At 42.6% G+C, this 21079-nt stretch overlaps 1 protein-coding gene across 1 annotated transcript in view; it reads left to right on the top strand.

Annotated features, from left to right (window-relative positions):
- STPG4 (sperm-tail PG-rich repeat containing 4) overlaps nt 1-21079 on the top strand; it is a 59517-nt gene that overhangs the window by 18392 nt on the left and 20046 nt on the right. The window contains exons 4-5 of the mRNA XM_025405640.1: nt 5405-5469; nt 5670-5724. Of these exons, the coding sequence (XP_025261425.1) occupies nt 5405-5469; nt 5670-5724 (120 nt within the window). The remainder of the gene's footprint in view (nt 1-5404; nt 5470-5669; nt 5725-21079) is intronic.

Here is a 21079-nt window from a genome sequence, read left to right as displayed (position 1 = left end):
GCCCGTCTCGGCCTCCCAAAGTGCTGGGATTACAGGCTTGAGCCACCGTGCCCGGCTGGGATTTGAATTTTAAAACACAGTACCTTTCAAAAAGCATGCCTTTCTCTCTCTTCCATTGACCAAACATTTGGCTAGAAATTGTAAGATTAGATGAAATGAATTTACTTCTCTTCCTTCTCAAACTACGTGTGTCAGAACTCATGATGATAGAAGGATTATTTGCATTATGAAATAAAATATTACTGGTAAGGTCAAACACACATATATAATGCCTTCACATTAGGATGTTGAAAGATGACATACTTAGGTATAAATCTAACAAAATATGTACAAGATCTATATGAGGAAAACAAACTGATGAAAGAAATCAAAGAACTTGGCCGGGCGCGGTGGCTCATGTCTGTAATCCCAACACTTTGGGAGGCTGAGGCGGGTGCATCACCTGAGGTCAGGAGTCTGAGACCAGCCTGAAGAGAATGAAAAGACAAGCCACTGACTGAGAAAATATTTGCAAAAGATATATCTGATAAAGAACAAAATATACAAAGAACTCTGAAAACCCAGCAATAAGAAAATAACTCAATTAAAAAATTGGCCAAACTCCTTAATATACAAAGAAGACATACAGATGTCAAAAAAGCATATGAAAAATTGTTTCACATCATATGTCATCAGGGAAGTGCAAATTAAGACAATGAGATACCACACAAATATGAAATGGCCCCAATCCAGAACACTGACAACATCAAAGCTGGCAAGGATGTGGAGCAACAGGAACTCTCATTCATTGCTAGTGAGAATGCAAAATGGTATAGCCACTTTGGAAGACAGTTTGGCCGTTTTTTTAAAAACTAAACATACTCTTACATAAGATCCAGCAGTTGTGCTCCATAGTATTTACCCACAGGACTTGAAAGCTTACACCCACACAAAAGCCTGCACATGGATGTTTAGAGCAGCTTTATTCATAATTGCCCACCTTTGGAAGCAACCAAGATGTTGCTCAGTAGATGAATGGATAAATAAACTGTGGTACATCCAGACAATGGAATATTATTCAGCACTAAAAAGCAATGAGCTATGAAGCCATAACAAGACGTGGAGGAAACATAAATGCATATCACTAAGTGAAAGAAGCCAATCTGAAAAGGCTACATATGGTGTGATTCCACCTATATGACATTCTGGAAAAGGCAAAACTATGGAGACTATAAAAAGATCAGTGGTTGCCAGGGCTTGAGGGGAGGGAGGGATAAATAGGGAGAACACAGGATTTTTAGGGCAGTGAAACCACTCTGTGATACTATAATAATGGATACATGTCATTGCACATTCGTCAAAACCCTTGAATGTACAACACCAAGAGTGAGGTCTAATGTAACATATGGACTTTGAGTGATAATGATGTGTCAGTGTAGGTTCATCAGTTGTAACAACTGTACATTTTTAGTGTGGGATGATGATAATGGAGGTTATGCATGTGTGGGAGCAAAGGGTATATGGAAATCTTTTTCCTTGCAATTTTGCTATGACCCTAAATCTGTTCTAAATAAAGTCATGTATATGTATATGTACGTGTAGATATATATGTATGTGTAGTCACACCAAGAGCCTAGTAAGTAGGGTTGGCTTTTTTCACATTATTTCAGTTTTCTGACGTTGATGGTGTTTGGTGCAACATAACTGAATTATATATCCACACTAATATCATCCTGCCACATTCAAGCTCTTATAAGATTTGAGTGCCTGGCTGGGTGCGGTGTCTCACGTCTATAATCTCAGCACTTTGGGAGGCCAAGGCAGGTGGATCACTTGAGGTCTGGAGTTTGAGACCAGCCTGACCAACATGGAGAAGCCCCATCTCTACTAAAAATACAAAATTAGTCGGGCATGGTGGCGCATGCCTGTAATCCCAGCTACTCGGGAGGCTGAGGCAGGAGAATCACTTGAACCTGGGAGGCGTAGGTTGTAGTGAGCCAAGATCGTGCCATTGGACTCCAGCCTGGGCAACAAGAGCCAAACTCAGTCTCCAAAAAAAAAAAAAAAGGTTTGGGTGGCTAATCAGCATGGATTGAAACATTAATTAGTGAGAATCAGATATTTTTACCAGCATCTTGTCTAGATTCTCTAAGCCTTAAAAATGAAGACCTGGACAGGCATATTGGCTCACACCTATAATCTCAGCACTTAGGGAAGCTGTGGTGGGAGGGTCGCTTGAGCCCAAGAGTTTGAGACCAGCCCTGGCAACATAGTGAGATCTCAACTCTACAGTAATTTTTAAAAATAGCTAGGTGTGGTTGCACATGCCTATAGTCTCAAGTAGTCAGAAGGCTGAGGCAGGAAGATGGCTTGAGCCTGGGAGGTTGAAGTACAGTGAGCTATGGTTGCACCACTGCATTCCAGCCTGGGTGACAAAGCAAGACCCTGTCTCCAAAAAAAAAAAAAAAAAAAAAACAAAAACAAAAAACAAAACAAAACAAAACTGAGAAGCATATGTTGGAATTAGAAATATATATATACCATTAGACCCAAGGAAAATGGAACCAAGTTTAGTAATACACAGGAAAACAGTCTCCTACATAAAGCAACTGACTAATCAAGACTATGAAAAAAAAGCCCTCTTTCAACTATGTTAAATAGCAAAGAATGGTAAATGCCAAGTATAGTAGGACAAATATATATGTTACAGGTAACCAATATTCCTTTCCAGAATAATGCTAAGAGTTTTTCCATGAGCACTTCATTATGGAAATCTTACATGGATTGCTGAGTATAGATAAATAAATGACTGCTTTAAGAGTTTTTTTCCCCTTTTCAGTTTTCTTTTTTTTTTTTGCCTCCTGTTTATATCTGTGTATGTGCGAGAGAGAGAGAGAGAGAAGCATAAAGCAAATATGTACATTTTAAAAACAGAAAGCAAACATCCATGTAATTGTCATCAAAATCAGGAAATAGGACATTGCTGGCCCCCAAGAATGCCCCGTTTAAGTTGTGTTTCTGTGCTTCTATAAGACACAAGAATGACCCAAGAATGCCCTTGTTTCCTTGGTGTTTGTGATGTCAAGTGAGCACTCAACAAGCACAGGTGCATCAGGAAAATGCATATATTTCACCATAAAATTTGTATTTACTTGTTATCATCACTCTATCCACAAAAAGCTGCTTCTGCAATCAAAGTTGTATACTAATATGGGAAAGACACCTGCAGAGCAAAATATAGTAGTGAACTTCCATGTGCCAGGTAGTGCTAGGAGGTAGATGCCTTTTCAACAAAAGCTGTATTGTTTCTTAAAATCTGATGTAAAAATAATAGGGGGTGGAGGGGATTATTCACTTCAGGTCCTAGGATTTTATAATATAACTCCTCCCCTCCTCCCTGCCAGCTCTGGAGATCTGGGTGATCTCCTCCTGGCTTCTCATTCTCCTTCTTTCTCTCCCTCCCTTCCTTCACATACCTCCTATTTTTTTTTTTTTTTTTTTTTCTTTTTTAGACTGAGTCTTGCTCTGTTGCCCAGGCTGGAGTCCAGTGACACGATCTTGGCTCACTGCAACCCCCGCCTCCTGGGTTCAAGTGATTCTCGTGCCTCAGCTTCCCGAGTAGCTGGGGTTACAGGCACCCACCACCATCCCTGGCTAATTGTTGTATTTTTAGTAGAGACAGGGTTTTGCCATGTTGGTCAGGCTGGTCTTGAACTTCTGACCTCAAGCAATCCACCTGCCTCGGCCTCCCAAAGTGTTGGGATTACAGGCATTAAGCCACTGCACCCGACCTCTCCTGTCTATTTTAACCAGTTCCTGATATTCTTGTATCATACCTTTGGGCTAATGTCCCTAGACCCAGGGGCAATGGAGCCACCCAGGTTGTTTGCAACAATTTCCTGATGGAAATAGTGTTAGATGTGAGGCCCCTCTTTCTTGGAAGACCCTTGCTTGAGCTCCTTGAGGAAGTCCTGCCCTTCTTAAAAGCCTCCCTCAAATCTCATCATGTTTGTCATCTTGAGGTCACCTAGTTGGATTTAATCTCTTTCTACTCCCATATCTTCTATCTGTCTTTTAGCACTGATGACAGTGGTTTGTGTTAGGATTGTATCTGTAGGTGCCTCTCACTCCTGCTGGTCAGGGACCGTAGCTCTCTTAACCACTGTATTCCCTACTACTAGTCCTGCGCTTTACCCCAGAGCAGGCTCACTAAATGGCTGAATTGATTTGTTGAATCTAGAATATTTAAAATGTGATCACTGCTGGACATAGTGGCTCACATCTGTAATCCCAGCACTTTGGGAGGCCAAAGTGGGTGGACTGCTTGAGCTCAGGCGTTTGAGACCAGCCTGGGCAACATAGCGAGACTTTATCTCTATTAAAACCAAGAAAATTAGCCAGGTATGGTGGTACGCATCTGTGGTCCCAGCTATTTGGGAGGCTGAGGTGGGGGGATCACTTGAGCCTGGGACGTCGAGGCTTCAGTGAGCTGTGATCACGCCATTGCACTCCACTCTGGGCAACAGAGCGAGACTTTGTCTCTAAATAAATAAATAAAAATAAGATGTGATCAGGCCAGGTACAGTGGCTCACATCTGTAATCCCAGCACTTTGGGAGGCTGAGGCAGGAGGATTGCTTGAGCCCAGGAGTTCAAGACCAGCCTGGGCAACATGGTGAGATCCTGTCTCTATAAAAAATAAAGAAGTAGCTGGGTGCAGTGACACACACCTGTAGTCTCAGCTACTTGGGATGTGGAGGTGGGAGGATCACTTGAGTCCAGGAGTTTGAGGCTGCAGTGAATTATGTTCATGCCATTGCACTCCAGCCTGTATAACAGAGAAACTACCTCAAAAAAAGAAAAAAAAAATGTGGCTGGGCGCCATGGTTCATGCCTGTAATCCCAGCACTTTGGGAGGCTGAGGCAGGTGGATCACTCAAGGCCAGGAGTTCAAGACCAGCCTGGCCAACATGGTGAAAGCCCATCTCTACTAAAAATATAAAAATTAGCTGGGCGTGGTGGTACGTACCTGTAATCCCAGCTACTCAGGAGGATGAGGCAGAGAATTGCTTGAACCGGGACGGCAGAGGCTGCAGTGAGCTGAAATCATGCCACTGCACTCCAGCCTGGGTGACAGAGTGAGACTCTATCTCAAAAAAATAAAAAGAAAAAATGTGATCAATTTGACATTTTCCTATGCAGCATCTCAGGCATGTTATCTATAAAATTCACCATGAAGACCGAATATATGTTAAATGTTTTGAAGCTTCACCTTTGGAAATGTACCTTTTCCTCTTCCACTATTAAAGTAAAGAAGGAATTATTCAATGTTGTATGGTCATAAAATAAAAGATTATGAATGACAGATAGTGAAGTGAGTTTACAACCTCTATTAATCTATTGGTGTCCTTGTCCATTCTGTGCAGTCACTTCAGCTTTCTCCGGGACAATACAATGTGCTTCCTGCACCGGTTCCCAAATATGCTTCCAGGTAATTATATACTTACTAAATAGGCCGCCTTTCTGTTTACATACCTACATGCCAATCCTCATGGCTTTTAAACCTCATTTATGCACCTCATATGCAGATTAACATTTTAAAATATTTAATGAAAGATAGGGAATAAGTTAACAAAGATCTTTAAAAAATAGATTTAGAAAATCATTTTTCTTTTTTTTTTTTTAATATAGGAGCTGTGTATTTCGCTCAACAGTTCAAAGATTCCCAACAACTTATTTTATTCCTGTAAGTATAATGTAGACAGTTAACTCATGATGAATTTGATGTTTAAAATATGCTGTGCTTTCTGGAGTGGAGCAAGATGGCCAAATAGAACCCTCCTGTGAGCGTTCCCCCTAGCAGGAACACTAAACTGAACAATTATTCACACAAGAAAACACCTCTATAAGAACCAAACAGCAGGTGTGGGATCTCAATACCAGGTTTTAACTTTGTGTCAAGGAAAGAGGCACTGAAGAGGGTAGGGTAGAAAAGACAGTCTTGAATTGCCAACACCACCCTCCCCCATCCCCTGGCAGCAGCCATGTGGCATGAAGAGAGAATCTGCCCTTGGGGAAAAGGGAATGCTGTGATGGTGGGACTTTGCACAGGAACACAGTGCTGGCTGTCACAGGGAAAGCAACACAGGACAGAATTCAGTTGGTGCCCATGGAGGGAGCATTTAGACCAGCCCTAGCCCATCCCAGCCGTTTGATACTGAGTTCCAGCTCTCTCTACCACTGTGGGCTGAAGTGCTCTGAGGTCCTAAATAAGCTTGAAAGGCAGTCTACGCCACAAGGACTGCAATTCCTGGGCAAGTTCTGGTGCTGTGCTGGGCTCAGAGGCAGTGGACTTCGGGTACATAAGACCTAGTGAGACACCAGCTGGGGCAGCCAAGGGAGTGCTTGTAGCAGCCATCCCCCAGCCCCAGGCAGCACAGCTTGCAGCTTCAAGAGAGACGCCTTCCTTTCGCTTGAGAGGAGGAGAGGGGAGAGTAAAGCGGACTTGTCTTGCAATCTGGATACCAGCTCAGCCACAGCAGAACAGGGCACCTCAGGCAGAGTCCCGAGGCCCCCATTCCAGGCCCTAGCTCTCAGACATTTCTAGACACATCTCTGGCCAGAAGAGAATCCACTGTCTTAAAGAGAAGGACCCAGTTCTGGCAAGATTCATAACTTACTGACTAAAGAGCCCTTGGGCTTTGAATAAACACCAGCAGTGGCCAGACAACACTCACTGCAGGCCTTAGCCAGACAGTCCTGTGCTGCTTCAGGTGTGACCCAGCACATTCCCAGCTACAGTGGTCACAGGGAGAGACTACTGCTTGAGGAAAGGAGAGGGATGAGCAAAGGGGATTTTGTCTTGCTGCTTGGGTACCAGTTCAGCCACAGTGAAGTAGAGCACCAAGCAGGCTCCTGGGGTTCCCAATTCCAGGCCTTGGCTCCTGGATGGCATTTCTGGACTCCCACTGGGCCAGAGGGGAGCCCATTGCCCTGAAGGGAGAGACCTAGGCCTGGCAGCATTCCCCACAAGCTGACTGAAGAGCCTTGAGTGAACATTAGTGGTATCCAGCCAGTACTTGCTACAGGCCTGGGTGGTTGTATCCATAGAGAGACTCCTGCTTGAGGAGAGGGGAGGGAAGAGTGGGAAGAACTTTGTCTTCTGGCTTGGGTGCCAGCTCAGCTGCAGTAGAATAGAGTACCAAACAAATTCCTAAGTTTCCTGACTCCAGGGCCTGGCTCCCAGATGGCATTTCTGGTCTGCACTGGGCCCAGGGGGCAGCATGCTGCCTTGAAGGGAAGAGCTTTTGTTTGGGCCTTGAGTGAACATGGGCAGTAGCTAGGCAGTAGTTACTGCAGGCCTTGGGTGAGACCCAGTACCATGCTGGCTTTGGCTCTGACCCAGCGCAGTCCCAGGGATATTAGCCATAGAGGTGCTTGTGTCATCCCTACCTCAGCTTTAGCCATCTCAGTACAAAGAGAGACTTCGTTTGTTTGGGGGAAGGGAAGGGAAGAGAACCAGAGTCTCTGCCTGGTAATCCAGAGAACTCTCTCAGATCTTATCCAAGACAACCAAGGCAGTACCTCTACAAGTCTACCAGAATCACAGCAATTACTAGGCTTGGGGTGCCCTCTAATGCAGATGCAGCTACAGTGACCAAAGACAGATTACAGTGCTTAATTCCCTTTGAATACTTGGAAAGCCTTCCCAAGAAGGACAGGTACAAACAAGACCAGCTGCGAAGACTACAATAAACACCTAACTCTACAATGCCCAGACATTGGCAAGCATACAAGTATCAAGACCATCTAGTGAAACACAACCTCACCAGTTGAACTAAATAAAGCACCAGTGACCAATCCCAGAGTGACAGAGATATGTGACCTTTCAGACAGAGACCTCAAAATAGCTGTTTTGACAAAGTGCAACAAAATTTAAGATGACACAGAGAAAGAATTCAGAATTCTATCAGATAAATTTAGCAAACAAATCAAAATAATTTTAAAAAATCAAGCAGATACTCTGGAGCTGAAAAATTCAATTGACATACTGAAGAATACATCAAAGTCTCCCAATAGCAGAACTGATCACACAGAAGAAAAAATTTGTGAGCTTGGATGGGGTACAGTGGCTCATGTCTGTAATTCCAGCACTTTGGGAGGCTGAGGCGGCAGATGTCTTGAGGCCAGGACTTCAAGACCAGTCTGGCCAACATGGCAAAAGCTCGTCTCTACTAAAAATACAAAAATTATCTGGGTGTGGTGGTGCACACCTGTAATCCCAGCTACTTGAGAGGCTGAGGTATGAGAATAGCTTGAATCTGGGAGGTGGAGGTTGCAGTGAGCCAAGATTGTGCCACTGCACTCCAGCCTGGGCGACAGAGTGAGACTCTGTCTCAAAAAAACAAAACAAAACAAAACAAAAAGAATTAGTGAGCTTGAAGACAAGCTATTTGAAAACACAGTCAGAGGAGACAAAAGAAAAAAGAATGAAGAATGCTTACAGAATCTATAAAATAGCCTCAAAAGGGCAAATCTAAGAGTTACTGGCCTTAAAGAGAGAGATTGAAGTAGAAAGTTTATTCAAAGGGATAATAACAGGGACCATTCCAAACCTAGAGAAAGATAGAAATATTGAAGTACAAGAAGGTTATAGAACACTAAGCATATTTAACCCAAATAAGACCACCTCAAGACATTTAATAAACTCCCAAAAGTCAAGGACAAAGAAAGAATCCTAAAGCACAAGAGGAAAGAAGAAAATAACATAGAATGGAGCACCTATACATCTGGCAGCGGACTTCTCAGTGGAAACCTTACAGCCCAGGAGTGAGTGACATGACATATTTAAAGTGCCGAAAGAAAAAAACATCCTGGAATAGTATAGTCAGTAAAAAATCCTTAAAATGTGAAGGATAGTTTCCCAGACAACCAAAGCTAAGGCATTTCAACACCAGACCTGTCCTACAAGAAACGCTAAAGGGAGTTCTTCAAATTCTGAAAGGAAAGGACATTAATAAGCAACAAGAAATAATCTGAGGCCAGGTGCAGTGGCTCATGCCTGCAATATCAGCACTTTGGGAGACTGAGGCAGGAGGATTGCTGGAGTCCAGGAGTTCAAGACCAGCCTAGGCAACATAGAGAGACTCCATCTCTACAAAAAATTTTAAAAATTAGCTGGGCATGATGACATGCACCTGTGGTCCCAGCTACTCAGGTAGGCTGAGGTGGGAAGATCACTTGAGCCGAGGAGGTTGAGGCTGCAGCGAGCCATGTGTGTGCCACTGCAGCCCAGCCTGGGCAGCAGAACAAGACCGTGTCTGAAGAAGAAAAAGGAAAAGGAGAGAAAGAAGAAAGAAGAAGAAGAAGAGGAAGAAGAAGAGGAGGAGGAAGAAGAGGAAGGAAAGAAAGAAGAAAGAAACCTAAAACTTTACACGGAACCACAAAAGACCCAGAATAGCCAAAATCATCCTGAGCAAAATGAACAAGACTGAAAGAATCATATTACCTGACTTCAAATTATACTGCAGAGCTATTGTAGCAAAAACAGTATGGTAGCATAAAAACAGACACATAGACCAATGGAACAGAATAGAGAATGCAGAAATAAATCCATGTATCTACAGTGAATTCATTTTTGACACAGGTGCCAAGAATACACATTGGGGAAAGGACAGTCTCTTCAATAAATGGTGCAGGGAAATGTGGATATCCATATGAAGAAGAATGAAACTAGAACCCTATCTCTTGCCATTTTACAAAAATCAAATCGAAATGGATTAAAGACTTAAATCTGGCTGGGTGTGGTGGCTCATGCATGTAATCCTAGCACTTTGGAAGGCAAAGGCAGGAGGATCCCTTGAGCCCAGGAATTCGAGACCAGCCTGGGCAACATAGGAGACCCTGTCTCTACTTTAAAAAAAACAAAAACATAACATAAATCTAAGACCTCAAACTATGAAACTATCAAAACAAAACATTGAGGAAACTCCAGGACATTGGTCTGGGCAAAGATTTCTTGAGTTACACCCCACAAGCACAGGCAACCAAAGCAAAAATGGATAAATGGCATCACATCAAGTTAAAAAGTTTCTGCACAACCAAGGAAACAGTCAACAAAGTGAAGAGATGACCCACATAATGGGGGACAATATTTGCAAACTATCCATCTGACAAAGGATTAATAACCAGAATATATAAAGAGCTCAAAAAACTCAATAGGAGGCCGGGCGCGGTGGCTCAAGCCTGTAATCCCAGCACTTTGGGAGGCCGAGATGGGCGGATCACGAGGTCAGGAGATCGAGACCATCCTGGCTAACACAGTGAAACCCCATCTCGGCCGGGCGCGGTGGCTCAAGCCTGTAATCCCAGCACTTTGGGAGGCCGAGACGGGCGGATCACGAGGTCAGGAGATCGAGACCATCCTGGCGAACACGGTGAAACCCCGTCTCTACTAAAAAATACAAAAAACTAGCCGGGCGAGGTGGCGGGCGCCTGTAGTCCCAGCTGCTTGGGAGGCTGAGGCCGGAGAATGGCGTGAACCTGGGAGGCGGAGCTTGCAGTGAGCTGAGATCCGGCCACTGCAGTCCAGCCTGGGTGACAGAGCGAGACTCCGTCTCAAAAAAAAAAAAAAAAAAAAAGAAACCCCATCTCTACTAAAAAAATACAAAAAACTAGCCGGGCGACGTGGCGGGCGCCTGTAGTCCCAGCTACTCCGGAGGCTGAGGCAGGAGAATGGCGTAAACCCGGGAGGCGGAGGTTGCAGTGAGCTGAGATCCGGCCACTGCACTCCAGCCTGGGCGACAGAGCCAGACTCCATCTCAAAAAAAAAAAAACTCAATAGGAAAAAGGTCCTTTTATTTGAGACAAGGTCTTGCTTTTTCACCCAGGCTGAAGTGTGGTGATGCAAACACAGCTCACTGCAGCCTCGACCTCCCTGGAGCAAGCAATCCTTCCCCTCAGTCCCCCAAGTAGCTGGGATTACAGGTGCATGCCACCGCACCCAGCAAATTTTTGTATTTTTTGTAGAAATGGGTTCTTGCCATGTTGCCCAGGCTGGTCTTGAACTCCTGAGCTCAAGCGATCTGCCCACCTTGGCCTCCCAAAGTGGTGGAATTACAGGCATAAGCCACTGTGCCCAACCTTAATAGGAAAAAATCTGATAATCTGTTTTAAAAAATAGGCAAAAGATCTGAACAGACATTTCTCAAAAGAAGACATACAAATGACCAACAGGTGTATAAAATGGTGCTCAACATCATTAATCATCAGAGAAATGCAAATCAAAACTACAATGAGATATCATTGCATCCCAGTTTAAATGGCTTATATCCAAATTACAGGCAATAGTGAATGCTGGCGAGGATGTGGAAAAAAGAGAACCCTTGTACACTGTTGGTGGGAATGTAAATTAGTAAAGCCACCATGAAGAACAGTACAAAGATCCATCAAGAGAGTAAACATAGAGCTACCATATGATCCAGCAATCTCACTGCTGGGTGTATACCCAAAAGAAAAGAAATCAGTATATTGAAGAGGTATCTGCGCTCCCATGTTTTCTGCAGGACACTGTTCACAATAACCAAGATTTGGAAGCAACCTTAGTGTATATTAGCAGATGAATGGATAAAGAAAATGTGGTACATATACACAACAAAATACTACACAGCCATAAAAAATAATGAGGTCCTGCTATTTCCAATAACATGGACAGAACTGGAGGTTATTATGTTAAGTGAAATAAGCTATGCACAGAAAGGCAAACTTTGCATGTTCTCATGTATTTGTAGGAGCTAAAAATTATTAATAAAAGAGTCAAACTCATGCAGATAGAGAGTAGAAGGATGGATACCAGAGACTAAGAAGGGTAGTGGAGGGAGGGGAAAGGGGAAGTGGAGATGGTTAATGGGTACAAAGATATAGTTAGATTGAATGAGATCTAGTATTTGATAGCACAACAGGGTGATTACAGTCAACAATAATTTATTGTACATTTAAAAATTGGCTGGGCACGGTGGTTCGTACCTGTAATCCCAGCACTTTGGGAGGCCAAAGCAGGCGGATCACTTGAGGCCAGGAGTTCAAGACCAGCCTACCAGCCTGGCCAACATGGTGAAACCCTATCTCTACTAAAAATACAAAAATCAGCCAGGTGTGGTGGCATGCACCTGTAATCCCAGCTACTCAGGAGGCTGAGGCAGGAGAATCGCTTGAACCTGGGAGGCAGAGGTTGCAGTGAGCTGAGATCGTGCCACTGCACTCCAGCTTGGGCAACAGAGTGAGACTCCGTCTCAAAAAATAAATAAATTAATTAAATTAAATAAAAATAAGAGTATAATTCGCATGTTTGTAACATAAAGAAATGATAAATGCTTGAGATGATGGATACCCCATTTATCCTGACGTGATTATTACACATTGTATGCTTATATCAAAATATCTCATGTACTCCATAAATATATATACCTACTATGTAGCCATAAAATTTTTTCAAAATAAAATATACTATGAATCCTTTTGCTATAGTAAGATTCACATTTTGCTCATCATAGTAGATAAGCTCTGAATGATTAATGCTATTGATTTAATATATACATTAAGTATATCTGAAGATATACGAGAAATTAACCAATTTGTGGCAAGTTGTAGAAGAAAATGTTCGGCTCCTTTACTTTCTTTGGGTCTTGACTAAAATACCACTTTCTCAGGAAGGTCTTCCCAAGTCACCTATTCAAACTTGCTGTCCCCTTCCTTGGTTTATTGTTTACTTCATAGCATTCATCACTGTCAAGACACAATACCTTTTAAAATGTATCTACCCTGTTTTTATCTTTCCCCCTCACTAGAATGTAAGCTCATGAAGGCAGGGATTTCTTTCCTGTCTACCTAGCACCTAGGCAAGTGACTGGCACATAGTATTTGGTGAATCAATTAATTAAATTGCTAGAGATATTCAATAGATCATGGTATTAACAAAAAGGAAGCATATCTCTTTCTTTCCTTTTAAAGATATGAAAATGCTTTTCTATTTCTAAATATCTCCAAATGAATGACCATGAATTATGATTTTAAAAAAATGAACTCTTTTAGATAAGTAGCTCATCAGTAGGATGTCAAAAAAATAAATAATTATATAAATCATCTGAAAGAATAAGAAAATATAAAATTGGCCGGGCACAGTGACTCACGCCTGTAATCCCAGCACTTTGGGAGGCTGAGGCAGGTGGATCATTTGAGATCAGGAGTTCGAGACCAGCCTGGCCAACATGGTGAAACCCCGTCTCTACTAAAAATACAAAAATTAGCTGGGCATGGTGTCTTCCGCCTGTAATCCCAGCTACTCAGAAGGCTGAGGCAGGAGAATCACTTGAACCCAGGAGGCAGAGGTTGCAGTGAGCCAAGATCACACCACTGCACTCCAGCCTGGGCAACAGAGTGAGACTCAGACTCAAAAAAAAAAAAAAAAAAAACAGAAAGAAAATATAAAATTGTTTTGGGATAGTTTGATGCACTATAATTATTTATTTATTTGTAGTTACAAACTCAGGATCAAAAAAGACCACATAGCAAACATCTGCAAAAAAAAAATTGAGATAACTGAACAGAGCTCGGAAACAGATCCTAGAATATATTAATATAAGATTTTTACATTTGATAAAGATGGTATGACAAGTCAGTAGGGAAAGGAAAAGATATGTTAGATAACTTATTATTAAATAACTTGGAAAAGGTGTTAGATTCTCACTTCATAGCACACATTAAAATAAATTTCATGTTGATTATAAGAATTAGATACTTTTGAAAGCCATTAAACCAGGAGAAAAATATATTAGTATATATCTAAGGATAAGCAAACTTTCTGAGATAATAGCAATGGAAGAAATTTCAAAGGAAAAGAAATACTGGATTTGATTATATAACATTAAAAACTTTTTGTGTATCAGAAAACAAACTGCAAACAAAGTTAATAGGCAAATGTAATCTAGGAAAAGTATTTTCAACATCCCTAGCAGATAAAGGATTAATAGCATTATCTATAAAATTATCATAACAATCTATAGGAAAAACAACAGAAAAGTAAAACAGATAAATGACATAAATAGACAATTCATAAATAAGAAATTCAGATATCCAGTAAAGGTGAAAAATCTTTTGATCTCACTAACATTTAAGTGTGAGAGACTAAAAGACTGATTGAAAGCTCTCTGTACGTGGGTGGTACAGAAGGCTAAATTATAGCCCCCAAAGATATGTCTATGTCCTAATGCCTGGAATCTATGGATGTTACCTTATATGGCAGAGATTTTACAGATGTGGTTAAGGATTTTGGGATGGGGAGATTATCCTGTACTCCAGGGTGGGGGCAGAATGAGATTACACACACACACACACGAGGAGAGGGTAATACATATAGAAGCAAAGATTGCAGTGGTGCAGCCACAAGTCAAGAAATGCTGGCAGCCACTAGAAGCTAAAAGAGGCAAGGAACAGCTTCTCCCTCAGAGCCTCTGGAGGGAGCATGGCCCTGCTGACACGTAATTTTAGCCCAGTGAAACTAATTCAGACTTCAGACCCTAGAACTATGAGAGAATAAATTTCTGTTTGTTTAAGACACCAAATTTGTAGTAATTTGTTATAGCAGCCATAGTGAATGAATACAGGTGGGGATTATCTCCAGGTGGGTTTCATACTGGATGGGTGGGATAAGGACCTGGCTTTTCCTTTGATAGCCCATAAATATCCGTATCTGTAGGTCTTTTTTCTAGGATACATCAGTTGATTCAAAACGACTCATCAGCTTCCTGCCTGGGGTTTAAGCCAGTTGTCAGTGTTCTGGGAGCTGAGTGGAGGGAGGGGCTGGTGGTCTCATCATTCAGTGTGTAGAAGTTCACTTAATTACAGTTTTCAGTAAAGGCCCACATCCTCACAGTGCTTGGGGCTCCTGAGTTCAGATCTCTGCTGCAGTCTCCTCAGAACTAAACTCCCTGTCTCCTGTAGGGATGTGGGAAGGGGGGTTGCCTGACAGCTAGGGGTGAGGGGAGACAGGGCCCTGAAGTAAAAATATTCAACCAGACCTTCTGCTTTCAGATCTACCCCCACCCCCACCTCACAGGTGCCTGTTGCCTTAAATTCCCCAGCTTTTCTGGTGTTCTGTGGAGCAAATCAGCTTGCTTCTCCTTGGCAAGTCCTCTGCAAGGATTTAGGCTTCTGCCTTCTCTACCCTGCCAGGTCAGCTACTATTCCTCCAAATTGCTTCACATCTTCCAAAAATATGTCATCATCTCATGTTGACTGTTGTGTCTTCTCTTGGCTCTCTGTGTATGTGTATGTATAGGTGTGTGTTGCAGGGTAGGGTGAGATAGAACAGGAACCCCCTCTTAGGGACCTGCATGCCCCCCAAACATAAATGTTTTTTATATTTTAAATTCCTTCAAAAAAATTTCAGATACCTATTAATGACTAGCTCTGAGAAGTAAATAAACAATAACAAAAAGATAACAGTAGCCAAAAACCATAGCCAAGAACACTAAAATCACAGGATGTTTATTACCCCTATAGGAAATAAAGATGACATCTTAACGTATGACTGAAACCCGGACCCCCACCAAATGGATATGCCCAGTCCATAGATGTCAAATGAGGGGGAACTGGGACTAAACTCTAACCACATTCTTATTCTAAATTTCTTCCAGGTGTGACCTGGAAAAAGTCACACCCACAAGCCAGAGCTAACATTCTTTTCTGCTGGCCCCCAGTTTTTTTGTTTGTTTTTTGTTTTGAGACAGAGTCTCTCTGTTGCCCAGGTTGGAGTGCAGTGGCACGATCTCGGCTCACTGCAACCTCCACCTCCCGGGTTCAAGTGATTCTACTGCCTCAGGCTCTCTAGTAGCTGTGATTACAGGTGTAGGCCACCACGCCCAGCTAATTTTTGTATTTTTAGTAGAGAAGGGGTTTCAGCATATTGCCCAAGCTGATCTTGACCTCCTGACCTCAAGTGATCCACCCACCTTAACCTCCCAAAGTGCTGGGATTACAGGCATGAGCCACTGCCCCTGGCCTGGCCCCAAATTTTTAAATCAAGCCTCTCTTTTTTATCCAACTGCAAATCAGAAAATATTTAAATGTACCTATGACCTGTAAGCCCTTGCTTCAAGCAATCTCACCCTTTTAGGCTAAATAAAACCAATGTATAACCTCCATATATAATTTATAATTTTGCTTGTAACATTTAGCCCTACCCTTTCCTCACATTTAGCCCTACCCTTAAAACTTCTTACCTGCAAGCCACTGCGGAGATCAGGACTTAAACATTAGTTGCCTGGTCCTCCTTGCTTGGTACCCTGCAAATAAATGCCTTCCTTTCTACCACTACAAACCTCACTTGAGGTATCTGGTCTTACTGCACTGGGTGAGCAGCCCCCAGTCTGTTCTATAACAATAGTTATGTCTTTTTTATTTGATGGGAAAAGAATGGAGATAAATGCTTGTGTTCAGTTGGCTTTGGCAGCGAGCAGTTAGGACACCAAGTTTTTTCTCCACTGCATGATATTGTATTTCCTTTGAAATGCATGCTTTAAATGAAGACTGTGAGTTAATAATGATTTGTTTACTGTTAGTACAGAGCAACTGAAAAATAATTCAGGCAGGACAATCTACTTGGTATGTGAAAGAGCAGAAGGTAGTCGATTCTGACGATTTCTGCCAAATGTTCTATTGCTTTTATGGAGGAGATTTTGTGAGATGCTTACTCTGCCACTTTTACTGATATCACCTCATCCATTCCATCTTATAAATAAAAGTGATTCACTGATTTGGAACATCCTGTCCTTTGAAAAAGTAAAAAGACTACTTTTATGGAAAATGTTCCAAGGCAAAGAAACAGCCCAGGACTGTGATTCATGTCTGTCTTAAACATGCATTCCCAGAGCCGACTTGTGGATCTGGTTTAGATCCATAAACTTGTGAACTGCAGAGAGGAAACTCTTTTGATCCCAGCAGTGGGAGATGGTGGCGTGCAGCGTGGGTGTGGTAAAGAAGCAATGTTTGCCAAGAGAACAGTGTCTCAAACCTTCTTGTGATAAATGCTTCAATACTTAGGCCATCATAATGTGCCATTCAGCTTTTATACGAAAACTCATTTGGTTGATTTTGTCGTTCAGTTTAATTGTTCTAAAAATTAACATCATAGTTATGGAAGTGTGAAGGATTGTTAGAACTGGAAGAAACTTTATAAATCAACTACAGCATCTATTAGGGTGAACTTTGATAATGATCTTGACTACTGTCCATTTAGTGTCTTCTGGTGCCAGGTGCAATGTTCAGTGACTGACATAGATTGTCTCGTGTAATCCTCATAACTTGGGGAGATGGTATTAATTTATCATCTCTATTTGATAGAGTGGCCATTAATTGCTCAAAGTCACACAATTATTAAGAGATAGAGTTGCCGGGCGCGGTGGCTCAAGCCTGTAATCCCAGCACTTTGGGAGGCCGAGACGGGCGGATCATGAGGTCAGGAGATCGAGACCATCCTGGCTAACACGGTGAAACCCCGTCTCTACTAAAAAAATACAAAAAAAAAACTAGCCGGGCGAAGTGGCGGGTGCCTGTAGTCCCAGCTACTCGGGAGGCTGAGGCAGGAGAATGGCGTGAACCCGAGAGGAGGAGCTTGCAGTGAGCTGAGATCCGGCCACTGCACTCCAGCCTGGGTGACAGAGCAAGACTCCGTCTCAAAAAAAAAAAAAAAAAAAAAAAAAAGAGATAGAGTCAGGGTTAGAGAAAGAGTTAGTTTTTTGGTGACCTCAAAACCTGGGTTTTGAGCTGTCTTACCACTTAGTGCAGCAGTCTGCAACCTTTTTGGCACCAGGGACTGGTTTCACAGAAGACAATTTTTCCATGGACCGGGGTTGGGGTGGGGAATGGTTTCGGGATGATTCAAGCGCATTACATTATTGTGCACCTTATTTCTATTATTATTACATTGTAATATATAATGAAATAATTATACAACTCACCATAATGTAGAATCAGCTGGAGCCCTGAGCTTGTTTTCCTGCAACTAGACAGTCGCATTTGGGGGTGATGGGAGACAGTGACAGATCATCAGGCATTAGATAATCATAAGGAAGGCACAACCTAGATCCCTTGCATGTGCAGTTCATAATAGGGTTCCCCCTCCAACGAGAATCTAATGCTGCCGCTGATCTGATAGGAGCCGGAGCTCAGGCAGTAATGCGAGTGATGGGGAGTGGCTGTAAATACAGATGAAGCTTCACTCCCTTGCTTGCCCACCCCTCACCTCCTGCTATGAAGCCTGGGGGTTGGGGACCCCTGACTTAAGCAACTCACTTAAAACCTAAAGCCAAGTAGTCAATATTGTGCTGTCAGACCAGGTGCAGTGGCTCAACCCTGTAATCCCAACATGCTGGGAGGCCAAGGCAGGAGGACCCCTTGAGACCAGGAGTTCAAGACCAGCCTGGGCAACATAGCAAGACCTCATCTCTATTTTAAATAAATAAATATATATGTTGTGCTATCTCTAAAGTGACAACTTCCCCCTGATAACAGAGGCTTGGTCATGAGGCCAGGTTCCCCCACTGGACCCCTTTGCAGTAGAATGAGTTCATATGCAAGTTCTTTCATCTATTGCAGAAATCATTTTGGATGCTTATGTGTGTGACACCCTATGCCAAGTAGGCATTGTTGATACAAAGGCAAGTGAGACATTTTATCAATGCTGTCTTTGTGCTTCAACAGGGCAGGGATAGTCTAAAGTCAGTTATCCAACCAATGTGTATACATGCAAGCACACACAAACTTACACATATTAAATGAGAGTCTGTGATTCACAAGGCGCGTGTCTGGCTAATGTGGGAACACATGGGTTAACATGCAGAACTTGAAACATGGCGCCCCAAATTAGACACTGATGACTCAATTTAACATTATCTGTTGGGCCAGGCGTGGTGGCTCACGCCTGTTATCCCAGCACTTTAGGAGGCCGAGGCAGGCAGATCACCTGAGGTCAGGAGTTCACGACCAGCCTGACCAACATGGAGAAACCCTGTCTCTACTAAAAATACAAAATTAGCTGGGCATGGTGGCGCATGCCTGTAATCCCAGCTACTTGGGAGACTGAGGCAGGAGAATTGCTTGAACCCAGGAGGAGGAGGCTGCAGTGAGCTGAGATCGTGCCATTGCACTCCGGCCTGGGCAACAAGAGCAAAAGTCCTTCTCAAAACAAAACAAAACAAAAAACATTATCTGTTAATAGAAGCACATGCATCTTCTTTCTTCCAACAGCCACCTCCAAAACTTTCCAATGCATTTGCTTGATAAGCTTCCCAGCAAGTGCCCGACCCTAGGCAGAGGAAGGAGAAGAGGGCATGGGTGAAGAGAAAGCTTGGTTAAGGCAAGGGACACCCATACCCATTTCTCGGAGCCCATATCCTAAGCAAAAATCAAATAAACCAAAGTGCTAGGTGTCCTCTCAGCTTTTGGGTCAAAGAGCCTTTCCATAAGGTATTCATTAGTTGACAGGCCCAGGAAGGAAAATTTGTATTTATATCTTACTCATTGTAGCAATGCCTGAAACCCCACAGGTAAGGATTTTGGCATGAGAGCCCAAGAGCGGACAGGTATCAACCTTGATTTAACTGTTGAGAAATGTTTTGTGGAGGATTTTGTCTTTTCACATGTCCTCTTCTAAATGCAAAAGCTCCCAAAAGGAGGAAAATACTGATCAAGTTCATACTAAGGCATTAGTGACCTATCAGATTCTCTCCCCTTCTCCGCCATGCTCCCAGGAACATAAATGAGACAAGAATTAGGGTATCTGAGAGAAAGAAAAGGAATCGAAAAGAGGGAGAAATGTGAGAAAGTGTCCCACTTATGTCATTATTAACTGTTCTTTCAGTACATGGAACATGTGTGCTATGCTTTTAGACAGTAGCCTTAAGATAATTCCGTAAAACCTTCTACAAAATAAAATAAAAAGTTGCTATGTTGGGAATTTTCACAGATGTTTAACTTGTAAAATACATAAGTCTGTTGATTCTTATAAGATGAGCAATTTTGACATAAATGTGAAATAGAATAGTTTCAGAGAAGCTCTACAACAATGAATGTTAAATAAGTGGAGTTCCTGCTTATGTGGGATAAACCTATTTTGTGCAATTTGAATATCCTTCTATTCCTTAGATCTGCAGGGAGCCCTAGGGGCCTAATCACCTCTTACAGCCCACACCTCTGAATACTATCACGTTGACAATGCCTGAATTTTGGAGGGGACACATTCAAACCATAGCATAGGCCAGCCTCTGGGCATGGGCCCCTTGGGCAAAAGATTGGTGGAGTTTATCCTCTGGAAAAACTCAATGAACCCAGAGGAAAGAACACTATATCCTAACACTTAGGGAACCCTAGGAAAAAGACTGGATTTGCCATTCACTTGTCTGATCTCAACATATCCTAGCCACATACCCAGAGTTTCCACCATGCAAGTAAGAAAAGCCTTTAGGTCGGATGTGGTGGCTCACGCCTGTAATCCTAGCAATTTGGGAGCCCGAGGCAGGTGGATTGCCTGACCTCAGGAGTTTGAGACCAGTCTGGGAAACACGGTGAAACCCCGTCTCTACTAAAAATACAAAAAATTAGTCCAGTGTGGCGGCGTGCACCTGTAATCCCAGCAACTAGGGAGGCTGAGACAGGAGAATCGCTTGAACCCAGGAGGCGGAGGTTGAGTGAGCCGAGATTGCATCATTGTACTCCAGCCTGGGCGACACAGCAAGACTCCGTCTCAAAAAAAAAAAAAAAAAAAAAAAAAAAAAAAGAAAAGCTTTTAACGTGAACAAGAGATGGAGATAGACAGAAGGATGGAAACCCGGTTGAAAATAGAACTCTGGGAATAGAAGGGGAAGACTTTTAAAAAATACAATTAGCATCCTCAGAAAGATGAGAACAGGAACATTATTTTCAACTTGGGATTCTATATTTAGCCAAACTAACGATGAATTGTGAAAACAAAGACTCAACATGCAAAAACTCATAAAAATTACCTCCCAAATACCATTTTAAAAGATGTCGCTGGTGATAAATACAGT

This window comes from Theropithecus gelada, chromosome 13 (assembly GCF_003255815.1).
Source record: "Theropithecus gelada isolate Dixy chromosome 13, Tgel_1.0, whole genome shotgun sequence".
Classification (NCBI taxonomy): domain Eukaryota; kingdom Metazoa; phylum Chordata; class Mammalia; order Primates; family Cercopithecidae; genus Theropithecus; species Theropithecus gelada.
The sequence above is the reverse complement of the archived record's forward strand: the minus strand, read 5'-3'. Positions and strand labels throughout refer to the sequence as shown.